The 12584-nt window shown below is 41.4% G+C and overlaps 1 protein-coding gene across 2 annotated transcripts in view; it reads left to right on the top strand.

Moving 5' to 3' along the window:
- The window catches only part of OLFM2 (olfactomedin 2), a 532346-nt gene that overhangs the window by 258597 nt on the left and 261165 nt on the right, over positions 1-12584 (top strand). The window contains exon 1 of one of the 2 annotated variants that reach the window (XM_073557198.1): positions 2529-2847. The exons of the other annotated variant lie outside the window; for it this stretch is intronic. Within the exon in view, the coding sequence (XP_073413299.1) occupies positions 2719-2847 (129 nt within the window). The 5' untranslated portion in view covers positions 2529-2718. Of the gene's footprint in view, positions 1-2528; positions 2848-12584 lie in introns of those variants that run through there. 2 annotated transcript variants of the gene reach the window in all.

Below are 12584 nucleotides of genomic sequence, written 5' to 3'. Positions count from 1 at the left end.
CTTAAATATGAGTGTCTGAGCAAAGGGTCTGAATACTTATGACCATGTGATATTTCAGTTTATCTTTTTTAATAAATTTGCAAAACTTTCTACATTTCTGTTTTTTTTCAGTCAAGATGGGGTTCAGAGTGTACATTAATGAGAAAAAAAATGAACTGTTTTGAATTTACCAAATGGCTGCGATGAAACAGATTGGGGTCTGAATACTTTCTGTACCCATTGTAGATTTTGATGAAAAATAATCGATTATAATAAACCTTTTACATCACTTATGGGGAAATCCAATTACAGCCCCTGAATAATTTCTTGTCTACTAAAAAGATAGAGCACTGAGATATCCACACATCTCCTAATACTGAGGTCTAACATGATGATCAGTTCAAAAATCAGACCATCTATGAGAGTGATGGGGAGGAGGACTGAGATAATGAGAACGTCCTAGGATCAAGAGAGATCAATATTACGTAAGGAGATTTTGCCACATGTTGTAAATCTTCTTCACTTAAAGCGATACTATCATCAATTCTAGAAGAACATAGAAGAGTCGGCAGAGATAGAGTCTGGTCACCTCTTCTGATGAGCAGGCCATCAGGACAATAATTTCGCAGAGCCAACTTTCCTGAACCGGCGCTTTGGATACCGGCCGGCAGTAGGAAGTTCTCAGTGATATGGTCTGGAGGCCACATAGTACCAAGGTGGTCACTGGACTAGAGTCCTACAAATTGTTTTTACTCAACTCTAGTTAACAGACAGATAGTTTTGAATTAATAGACACATAAGTAGATAGATATGAATTAGATTAGACCGACCGATATACCCAGAATTACTTTAAGTAGATAAATTCAAGTTTCAAGTTTCTAAAATTTCTATTTAATAAATTGTTATTAAATTTTACGATAGAGATTAGATTCCCCCATCAACTGTGAGTGATATTATTAAAAAATATGGAAGGAACCGCAGCAACTCAGCCACGAAGTGGAGACCATGTAGTGTTACAGAGTGGGGTCACTGAGTGCTGAGGAGCAGAGGCCAGAATAGTCACCAACGCTCTGCTGACTCCATAACTGCAGAGTCCAAACCTCCTCCGGTATTAAAGGGATCTTGTCACCGTTTTGTCATATAACAGCTAAAATATGGTCTTATTAATCGCCTGTGCTGCGTTCCATAAATGCTTATATTACCCCCTGACTCCTCCTGTATACCTCCCAGAAACCTTTTTTAAGTTTGCTGTATGCAAATCGGGTTGGTCCGGTCCGATGGGAGTGGTTTCAGTCTTTGCATCCTTCCCCCCCGGCTGCTGCTCGCCATCCTCCTTCTTTAATTATCAGTAGAGAGATGCATAGAGCGCAGGCGGAATGCCGCAATTTCTGTGCGCCGACGCAAGTTTTCCCCCGGCAATGTGGATGATGCGAGGCATTATCCCAATTAATTAAAGAAGGAGGATGGCAAGCAGCAGCCGGGGGAGGGATGGAGAGGCCTGAAACCACTCCCATTGGACAGGACCAGACCAACCCAATTTCCGTACAGCGCAGGAGAACTTAGAATGTTTTTTGGGGGATATACAGGGAGAGTCAGGAGGCTACATAATCATTTATGGATTGCAGCAGAAGTGCTGAGAAAGATTATAGTTTTAGATTTCCCTATAACATCAGTACAAAGACTGCACCCCGGCCAGGATCTTCATGACTGAGCAGCTGCATCTAGCCTTACATCACTAAGCACAATGCAGAATGGAGTGGGGTAAAGCTGCAACCACTGGACTGAAGACATGTTCTGTGTATTGACGGACCATACTTTTTTATCTGGTGTGTGATGGACGAGTCTGGGTTTGGTGAACGTCAGGAGAACGTTACCCGTCTGACTACATAGTGCCTGCTGTATGGTTTGGTGGAGGAGGGATAATTCTATGGGCTTGTTTTTCTGGTGTTGGCCTTGGACCCCTAGTTCCATTGGAGGAAAATCTTAATTCTTCAGCACAAGACATTGTGTACAATTATAGCTTCCAGCTTTGTAGGAACAATTTTCTGTTCCCCAGAAATCTGCCCAGCGCACAAGGTCCGTAGGACCAGAGATTGTGAGCTGGGCCTCTCCTCCAACCTCAGTGTCTGACCTCACAGGCGCCTACAAAAATTTGGGAGAAATCCTTCTCAGAAGAGCGGGAGATGTTATAGCTCCATGTTAATGTCTAAAGATGTAGAATGGGAGGTCAGAAAATCTCCGGTTGATTGAATATGGAGGTGGCACATACTTTCCTCACAACACATAGTGTGGATAGATACTCGTAGATAGATATGTAGGCAAAATTATCACGATGCATCCATCATGTAACTCCTACTGTCCATTTCGATTGTAAGCTCTTGTGATTTAATAAAAAGAATAACGGAATATGTTGATAGATAGATAGATAGCCCGTCTGGCTGAGTCTTCCCACTCCTCTGGCGTCTGAGGCAGGGACACGGGGAGGGAGGGTGGAGGGAGAAGCCGAGCAGGGAGGCAGCGAGAAGGAGGGAGCAGATCTCTCTCTCTATCATCCTCCTTTCACTCTGTGCCCAGGTCTGACACAGGCAGGAGCTGCACTGCAGCCAATCTTCACCCCCTCCCTAAGGGGCATTTCCTGAGACTTCCACACACAACTCTACAGGGACACCCACCTGGAGACAGGAGAGGGGGTGGCAGTCAGGATGCCAACCCCATGAGCATGGTGTTTTTGGTGGCACAATGACGGTCCCCTTACTAAAAATCGGGGCCGTGCTGAGCACTATGGCAATGGTCACCAACTGGATGTCCCAGACGTTACCATCCCTCGTGGGTCTCAATGGCACCAGACCTGGCACTTCGGAAAAAATAGTAAGTTGACCCTGACGGCTTCTATTAATATTGATAGTGATGATGTGAAAGTTGGGAAAGCACTAGTGTCACACCTGTAAGCTTTGGGGATGGCAGGAGATCCAGTGCTGTGTAGGAACCGGTCGGCGTGAATGTTATTAGATAAAGTATGTGCACCCCCTGCATGCCATCCCATCACATCTTGTGCTTTCCGGTATACTGTCGGCGTGTTATAATTCTGTGGTTGGCCATCAGGTTTTAACGAAAGGTTGTAAAGTCCTAGTAGCTCTCTGTGTCTTTCTTACCGGAGGATTTCCGGCTGTCGTGTATAGACTGTAGAACAGCAGTGCTGGAATATTAATGATTTTATCACTCTGTGTTATCATCGGTTGTTTCTAAAGGACCAACAGAAACCTACTGAGTTCCGAGACTCGATCCGAGAGGCGTCATCACTCGGCACGTCAGACGGAAGAGAGGCAAAGTCACCTAAGCTACAGCGTTACATGAAACATAGATAGAAAAATAGTAAAAGTAGAAAGCATAGATATATGTATACAGGTCTATGGGGGTCACATTGGCTGACGCCGCCGACGGAGAGTTACGTTTTTCACGCTCGATTCTGGGCTATACATGTATAGGGTTTATGCTGTGAAAAGAAGATGTATATACAATGCGAGACAGAAGATGCCAGTCCTGATCCCCGGAGCTGACGCTTCAGCTTCTCTAGAGGGAGATGCATAGGGAAAACTTGTGTCACAGAAGAAAACTGAGGAAATAATACTTTGAAGAGGCATTCAGAAGGAAAAAAGATTCTCCAAGAGTTTCTAATTGCTAAAATGATAGATAGATGGATAGAAGGATGAATGGATGGATGTAAAGATGGATGGACAGAAGGATAGAAAATATATAATATTTAATGAAATGGTATATAAAATAAATGTATACATACTAAATGGAAAGTAATAGAGAACTAGGCAAGAAATAAGAGACAATACTGACATAGATAGATAGATAATAGAAAGATAGATAATAAATGAATAGATAATTCATAGATAATGGAAAGATAATAGATAGATAATAGATAAATAGGTAGATAATTGATAGAAAGATAATAGATAATAGATAGATAGATAATAGAAAGATAATAGATAATAGAAAGATAGATAAATAAATAGATAGATAGATAGATAATAAATAGATAATATATAGATAGATAATAAATAGATAATATATAGATAGATAATGGATAGATAATAGATAGATAATAGATGATAGATAGATAATAGATAACTAATAGACAGCTAATAAATAATAGAAAGATAGACAAATAGATCGATAGATAGATAGATAGATAGATAATAGATGATAGGTAAATAATAGATGGATAAAGATAGATGGTAATATAAATGAAATTATCTATAGAAATATATAATTGATGAGACATAAATCCATAGATGCGTTAGGTGGATTATAGCAGACACAGCTGGCAGTGTAGGCTCATGGTTAGCTGTAGATAGATAATCCACTCCTTGCCTCGTCCATGGTACTTCTCCTATATTGTACTGATTCTAGTTCCTTCCCCCATAGCCAATGGTGGCTGCAGCGGATCCTCTTATTTTCTTATGACACATGTCAGAGACTGAGTGCAGTGATTAATGCTGAAGATCGCGGTGGGATTTACTTTTAGTCAGTAAGTCGGTTTTACCAAGGGCGGTGATTAAACTTATGCTTTGATGCTTAAAAAAAAAATAGAAAAAAAATCACATTTTAAGAGGGGTCCAGAGTAATGAATGACTTAATGAGCCCGGGCAGAAGAAGAGGTGAAGGCTTGGAGGGGTCGCCCGGTTTGGACAGATGATCTTCAGATCTCGGGTCTCACTGGGGTAATTCTGTAAGGGAAGTGATGGTTATATTACAGCGCCTGTAGCTGGCGGGAGGAGAGGGGAGCGCGTGCAACAGGCGCCTTGTGATCGTATGTTAGGGAAAGGGCAATGGCTTTTTTTATATCAAAGTTTTCCATGGCGCCTATCTCATTCAAGAGGTGATGGATCCATTGTGACAATAGAATTGTTCTGCCCGTTGGTTCACGGCAGAGAGGGACGCAGATACATGAGGCATTACGCATCTCCTGTGATATAGCCTTATTTTGATCCCCATGACTAGAGAGGGTAAATTCTAGTTTTGCCAACAAAATGTCTGCCTCTGCTGTGTATGATGTCACATTTTCCTTTAGTATAGTATTACATATAATTACAACAGTCTAAGAAGAAGGATATAGAACCAGGGATCCTTATTGCTACATCTAGAGGAAGGACAGTCTAATCGTCATCACGAATGGCATTCCTATACATTAAGGGCAGTGAGACTATGGATTCTTTACTGTAAGAGCAGTGAGGCTAAGGCTATTTTACTGTAAGGGCAGTGAGACTGTGGATTCTTTACTGTTCAAGCAGTGAGACTATGGATTCTTTACTGTAAGAGCAGTGAGACTGTGGATTCTTTACTGATCAAGCAGTGAGACTATGAATTCTTTACTGTAAGAGCAGTGAAACTATGGATTCTTTACTGTAAGAGCAGTGAGACTATGGATTCTTTCCTGTAAGAGCAGTGACACTAAGGATTCTTTACTGTAAGAGCAGTGAGACTATGGATTCTTTACTTTAAGAGCAGTGAGACTAAGGATTCTTTACTGTAAGAGCAGTGAGACTATGGATTCTTTACTTTAAGAGCAGTGAGACTAAGGATTCTTTACTGTAAGAGCAGTGAGACTATGGATTCTTTACTGTAAGAGCAGTGAGACTATGGATTCTTTACTGTAAGAGCAGTGAGACTATGGATTCTTTACAGTAAGAGCAGTGAGGCTAAGGATATTTTACTGTAAGGGCAGTGAGACTATGGATTCTTTACAGCAAGAGCAGTGAGACTATGGATTATTTACAGCAAGAGCAGTGAGACTATGGATTCTTTACTGTTGAAACAGTGAGACTATGGATTCTTTACTGTAAGAGCAGTGAGACTATGGATTCTTTACTGTAAGAGCAGTGAGACTATGGATTCTTTACTGTAAGAGCAGTGAGACTATGGATTCTTTACAGTAAGAGCAGTGAGGCTAAGGATATTTTACTGTAAGGGCAGTGAGACTATGGATTCTTTACAGCAAGAGCAGTGAGACTATGGATTATTTACAGCAAGAGCAGTGAGACTATGGATTCTTTACTGTTCAAACAGTGAGACTATGGATTCTTTACTGTAAGAGCAGTGAGACTATGGATTCTTTACTGTAAGAGCAGTGAGACTATGGATTCTTTACTGTAAGAGCAGTGAGACTATGGATTCTTTACAGCAAGAACAGTGAGACTATGGATTCTTTACAGCAAGAGCAGTGAGACTATGGAATCTTTACTGTAAGAGCAGTGAGACTATGGATTCTTTACTGTTCAAGCAGTGAGACTATGGATTCTTTACTGTAAGAGCAGTGAGACTAAGGATTCTTTACAGTACAAGCAGTGAGACTTGGAAATCCCTGCCACAACATTTTGTATTGGTCAAGTCACTAAAAAAGTTTGAAGGCCTAGATTCCTTTCTTAAAAAGTATAATATTACAGACTATGGGTGCTAAATTCTGTGATGGGTTGTTGATTCAGAAAACTAGCCTGATTGCTGTATGTGGAGCCAGGAAGGAATACAATGGGGTTTTTGCCTTCCTCTTGTTAGGTTACAGGTTGAGCTCAATAGACTTGTGTCTTATTTCATCCTTAAAGCAATATATATATAGGCATATTAATATACACTTATGGCCTTGGGTAAGGGTGATACTTTTTCTCCTACCTCATGGGCAGGGTCCCATTTTCATAAAGGCATCATAAGAAGTCTAACAAAGAAGGGGTAAGGGTAAATCTTATGGTCATGGCATTCTCAACTAGATGTGTTGGGATAAGGGAGGTCCTCTTGTCCTGGGATAGGGAATGTCATGTGTGTAAAGCTGGAACATGTGGGGGGGGTAGATTTTTTTATTTCCTGTAACTTAAGGTGCCCTTCAATAGCCATTGAGCACCCCAAATAAAAGAGTGCCCAGCTGTGTATGTGAGGAGAGATGTATAATCCACTGCTGAACACCTCCAACTCCAACATCATTTGGGGGAGAGACAAGTGGCCTCCATAAACATTAGAGAATGATGAAGGTCGATAAATTTACTAGGACAATGAGAAATCATCCTTGTCTTCAATTCATTTTAAAAAGCAGAAGCAAAATCCGAAAGTGGACTGGGAACATGGGTCATAATGGTCATGAGCCCTAATTAACCATGAATATTTTGAGATAAAGGGGTTCTCCAGTAAAAAGAACATATCACCAATCCACGGGATAGGTGACAACTTACTTATCGGTGGGGTTCTGGAACTTAACCACAGACCAGGAATCTGTCATCCCCGATTGGCCACTTTTCACGCTGTTGTAAAACGGACGCCCAATCTCCACTCCGTTCATTGTTTATGAGGTTGCCGGCAAAAGCCTCTCCTTTCTAACAGTGAAAACAGCGCTCCATTTCTGCAGATCGATAGGGTACCCACCGATCGATAGGCTATCACCTATTCAATGGATAACCTTAACCCTTTTAAGTAAACTTGGGGACTTTAATTCCTTGCAGGACATGGACCATAATGGTCAAATGGTAAGTGCAGAGCAGAGGTACCTCCTTTCCAAAAAAAAAGACTTGGAGCAGGAAAAGCTAAGAACTGGCCCACCACTGTTTGAATTGGGAGTGGTGGCAACTACCATGACCAAGAGGAAATCTCCAATCAATATACGGTAAAACTAAAGTAAGCATCCATATACACCTATATCCCTTAAATATGTGGCTAGACAGGATGCCGAGTCTCTCCAATGCTAGGCTTCATCTTTATTTATCCAAAAAAACAAAAGTCTAATTTTTACCGATAAGGCCCCTATATGTTTCTGGTTATCAGACTTGATGTATTTAGACTGGATTGCAGCTCCGAATGTGTATTATTTTATTACGACTTACTACGTTGATCCGACTCCCAAGAAATTTGGCCAACTGCTCGTCAAAGATGAGAGCCTACTTATAAGAAGGGGAAATTGTCTACATTCGGGGGCTCTCCTTGGGTGAATTTGCATTTTGAAACGTAAAGTGTGGTTTGGAAGGTAAGACTCTTACGCAGAGCTCCTATCGCAGCCACCCTCGCTGTCGTCCTACCTTTAGCTTTAGTTTATCAGCTCTTCCTGAGGTTCTTAACGGTAGCACAAAGCTAACCGGGAAGCCCTAGAAGTCTGCTCAACAGCGGCTGTCTGAGAGAAAGCCGCCAGGCATTATCTCCTGCCCCGCGCAGCCAGGTCTATAAATAACCTTGGCTGCTAGCCTTGTCTCCACTCTTATAGGAGGTGATAGAAGGGAGGGCATCCCTGCTCATTAACCCATACACCATCGGCTCTGGGTTATTTTTTTTTTTTCGCAAACCAGATGGTGAATCTGGCGGAAAATACAGTTCGTGTCGAGATTGTAGTAACCATAGCGGGTGATAAAGAAGAGCTCGATAACTGCAAGAAGAAGGTCAAGAAAAGTGTGTGCCGTGGCGATCTATCAATTAGATATGAGGCAAATGACAGCGCGCCCAATGCAATGGAGGTCAATTGTGATGTCATGAATATGATATTGGGCTAAGCCGTAATCACCGCTCGCGTAGAAAGGGGTTAGGAGCATAAAAACAGGGACAGATCGTCAGCCATAATCCTGCCCTGTAACGATCCAGACTACTAAACAGTTCACGAGAGTGAGCCACATTCAGATAATGGAGACCACATCCCGGGAACCGTTGACATGTTTTAATTAGGAATGCACCAACCGGTGTAATTAAGATACACCTTAAGAATCTAGAGCTATTAGGTGGCTGATGGATACAAGGCACTAGCAAGAAAGTGCTAGTTTTTATATTGACTTTTACATAGTCTTCCCTAAATAACTGGTTGTCAACCCCTTCAAGGTGTGAGCCAGATGTCGGAAGAGGTTTGTGCTTGGAATTCCAAGTGTCATTCGGTTAGGACATTGCTTTCTCAACCCCGTCAGTTTGGATATCCTATTTTTCATTGATATGTCGCTACCAGTTCCTTAACCTTTGACTCATCGATACAAGGGACTGTCTCATCTTCTTAAATCCAACCTGTCATTTCAGATAACTTTTCAAAAAAAGCTGTTGTGTGTACATGAGAAATAACAACATCCCTGGCCATTATAAGACTTTTTTTCCTGCGTTTTTTTACCATATCCTAAACTGCAGACTCTATCTCTAATTTTTATTTCTCTCTAAATTAGTGGGTGGAGATTAGTTGCTTGATTTCTCACATACCCAGTGCACAAAAACTGATAGATTCCCCTTGTACTTTTCCAATATGGCACACAAACAGAAGCAGAAGCAACATGGAAGGCATTATACTTCAGGACTAAGCAGTGTACCTGTGAGTCCAGTTCTGGGAGAAGTTAAATGATTTTCTAGAAAGCTGCTGATCCATTTGTGTGTGTGCGTTCCTGCCTGTGTGCCACTCTGCTTCTCCCAACTCCTCCTCATCCCTTCTCCATAGCGTAGAAAAGGAGCTGTAGCTTGTATTCTTTCTTTCTTTGACCAAGTCGGTTTCGAGCTGTTTTTCAGTGTGGACGGTTTTGTCGAAAATGCAGGGGAGAGGGTAAGAAATGGCTCAATAGTGAAAAAGGAATGAGATTTTTCTGACATCAGGATTCTTACATTCCCTTAAACATTAATTTATGCAAAGTTTTGCTGAATGTGGAAAATTGCAAAGTGCTTGCAAAAAAAACAAGCAATTTTGCAATTTACAGTACCTCTTATTAAAATTCTCTCTCTTTTCCAGACTACATGGATTTTCACTTCTAGAGTTTACTGTTTGCTTCCTCGCTTACTGGCCACACCTGCAGTCTGACAGGTCTCATAGGCAGGGGCACATTGCTTACATGCAAATGCTGTCCTGAAACTGGTGGATCGATGGATCTAGCCATCTTCAGTTCCCCGCTGCACCTCTGATGCTGCAGGGGAAAATCTGCCACTGTCTGCTGCATCGAAACAGCACACAGTTCAGGCCAGCAGCGCCAACCGTTGTTCCGAACTGTCAATCATCAGATGTGCACCGCCACTTGGCAAATAGGAAGTAAAAAGGCAGGAGATTGGGTGCACTGCCGAAATCAGAACGTGGAACAAACCACTAAGTTCTTATCCTGGACATCATACATTTGCAATACTTAAGGCACATACAGCTCTGGCAAAAATTAAGAGACCACTTCCAAATGTTCAGTTTGTCTGATTTTTCTCTTTATAGGTATATTTTTGAGTAAAATGTAAATTGCTCTTATATTCTATAAACTACTGACAACATGTCTCCGAATTTCCAAGCACTAAATTTTGGTTTTTTTTTCTGAAAAGGAGAATTGGTCAAAATTTAAAAAAAAAAAAACCCAGTGCTTGCAGACCTCAAATAATGCAAAGAAAACAAGTTCATAATCATTTAGAAACAATAATACTAATGTTTTAACTCAGGAAGAGTTCAGAAATCAATATTTTGTGGAACAACCATGATTTTTAATCGCAGCTTTCACGCGTCTTGGCATGCTTGCCACCAGTCTCTCACACTGCTTCTGGCACAAAAATTTAAGCAGTTCTTCTTTGTTTGATGACTTGTGACTATCCATCTTCCTCTTGATTACATTCCAGAGGTTTTCAATAGGGTTCAGGTCTGGAGAATGGGCTTCCCATGACAGGGTTTTGATGTTGTGGTCTCTTAATTTTTGCCAGAGCTGTATATCAAGTGTTGCATTGCTCCATTAGATTGTCACCTCCAGTGACCCAAAGTTCTGACACGATGATCAGCTCCAAAAATCCAGACAAAATCAACCCAAATTGGAGCCAATAATAAATCTTCATAGGCCAAATCACAAATTGTGCATTATAATCTATTAAAGGAAGCCTGTAACGTGCCCCAAGCCTCCAAAATTGCCATGAGTGTATTATAGTTCCCTTCACCAGCGTTTTAATATGCTCCTGATGTTTCTGACAGGTCGGGCTACATTATATATAAAAGAAAATGTCAGCTGTATTGGGATTAAAAGAGTTGAAAGCTTTATTACCCCAACACCATCCACCTGTGACTTTTCAGAATGTGCCTTCTCGAGTCCTTCTCGAAGTCTGTATTGCATTATGTTGGCAAAATCAACTTATAGTGAACAAAGTGATTACCTTCTTCATGTCCAGTGGGGAGTATTTCAATCAGGAACCGTCCGGATGCTGTAATCATGGCCCCTCTACACTACCCTATCACATCTGGGCAGGTTGTGTTTTTACTTTTTCCTTGGTCATATATATTGATGACAGGTTTTCATTCCCTAGATTTTTATGGTGCATAGTGTGGTCTGAGCAACAGCTGAGGCGCTTATGCGAAATTCCAGTTTCTGTTATCGTAGTGCAGTGAGGAGCATACCAGTCATGCCCAAGGGGGCGTAATTAGAACATCTGCGGCCAGGCTACTTGAAATGCGGCCCACAAGAATGTAATTATCATGTGCTATGTGACTAAAATATAGGTTGATTTTTTCACCAAAATTATTCCTGTCTGGGACATCAGAGCATATAAGAGATGCTGGAATAAGGGAGTAACACACGCCGGCGGTTAGTTTTGCCAAAATCACATGATCTGCCCTTGCTGACCTCTGAGTGTCTGACCACTGGGGTCCCCAGAAATCCAAAGAATAGAGCTCTTAAGAGCCCCATCTTGAGATGTACCTACTCAACTTCCGCTCAAATGTTTATGGGACTATCAAGTACAGTTTCTGGCTATTTTAGGCTGCACCATCCTCAGGATTGGTGGGGGTCTCGTTTGTTGGACCTCAGTGGTCAGCAAGTTATCCCATCTTGAGATTTAACTATTTGCACAATGATAAAAACATTGCCCATAGGACTTTGGAATTGTGTTTTATGGTCGGCACATCTGAAGTAAGCGCAACACTCTTTAGAGCCCCATCTTGAGGTGTGCATACTCAACTTCTGATCTATCAAATGTTTATGGGACTACTGAAGAAAGATGAGTACAGCGTTTGGCTTTTTCAGGAAATAATATAACCAATGAATGAGGAAGAGGCCAAGCATTCACATTTCTCCTCCATTCAAGAAGGGGTTCTGCAGAGCACCATCCTCAGGATCATTGGGGTTCTCAATTGTTTGATCTCAGTGGTCAGACAGTTTTCCTATGTCTTGAGATGTACCTACTGCATGTGCACAATGATAAAAGCTCATGCTCTGTAGAGATTGATTATGGGCCTTCGGAATAGTTTTCTATGGTCGGCACATCTGGTGCTACTTCCCACCTGATTACTTTATTCTTCCTCTATGCAGCTAGATTAGCCAAGTATGACGATGGCACCTGACTTTTATTCATAAGAGCCGACGTATAAAGTTCACCGAGCCTGAGGGAGTCAACTAATCCTCAAGCCAAATGTAGTAAAGCAATTACAAGAATCTATTTCCTCTCTTATTAATCGAGAGGTGTCAGATAGTTATTTCACAGGGAAATTAACATGCCAGTGGCAAATACTGGTCCTCTCATAGCAACTGCCAAGTGGGATTTTTGCTTTCTAAAAAAAAAAAATATCTCCTCGTTCTCAGAGTAGCCCAAATATATTTTGGAGACTGTTCATTAAGTATAAGATTATATATTAAATCTGTAACAGTCTTTGAGGCTTATAG

This window comes from Dendrobates tinctorius, unplaced genomic scaffold, assembly GCF_039654945.1.
Source record: "Dendrobates tinctorius isolate UK_male_01 unplaced genomic scaffold, ASM3965494v1 ptg000245l, whole genome shotgun sequence".
Classification (NCBI taxonomy): domain Eukaryota; kingdom Metazoa; phylum Chordata; class Amphibia; order Anura; family Dendrobatidae; genus Dendrobates; species Dendrobates tinctorius.
Note: the sequence above shows the minus strand (reverse complement) of the source record. Positions and strands in the feature narration are given on the sequence as shown.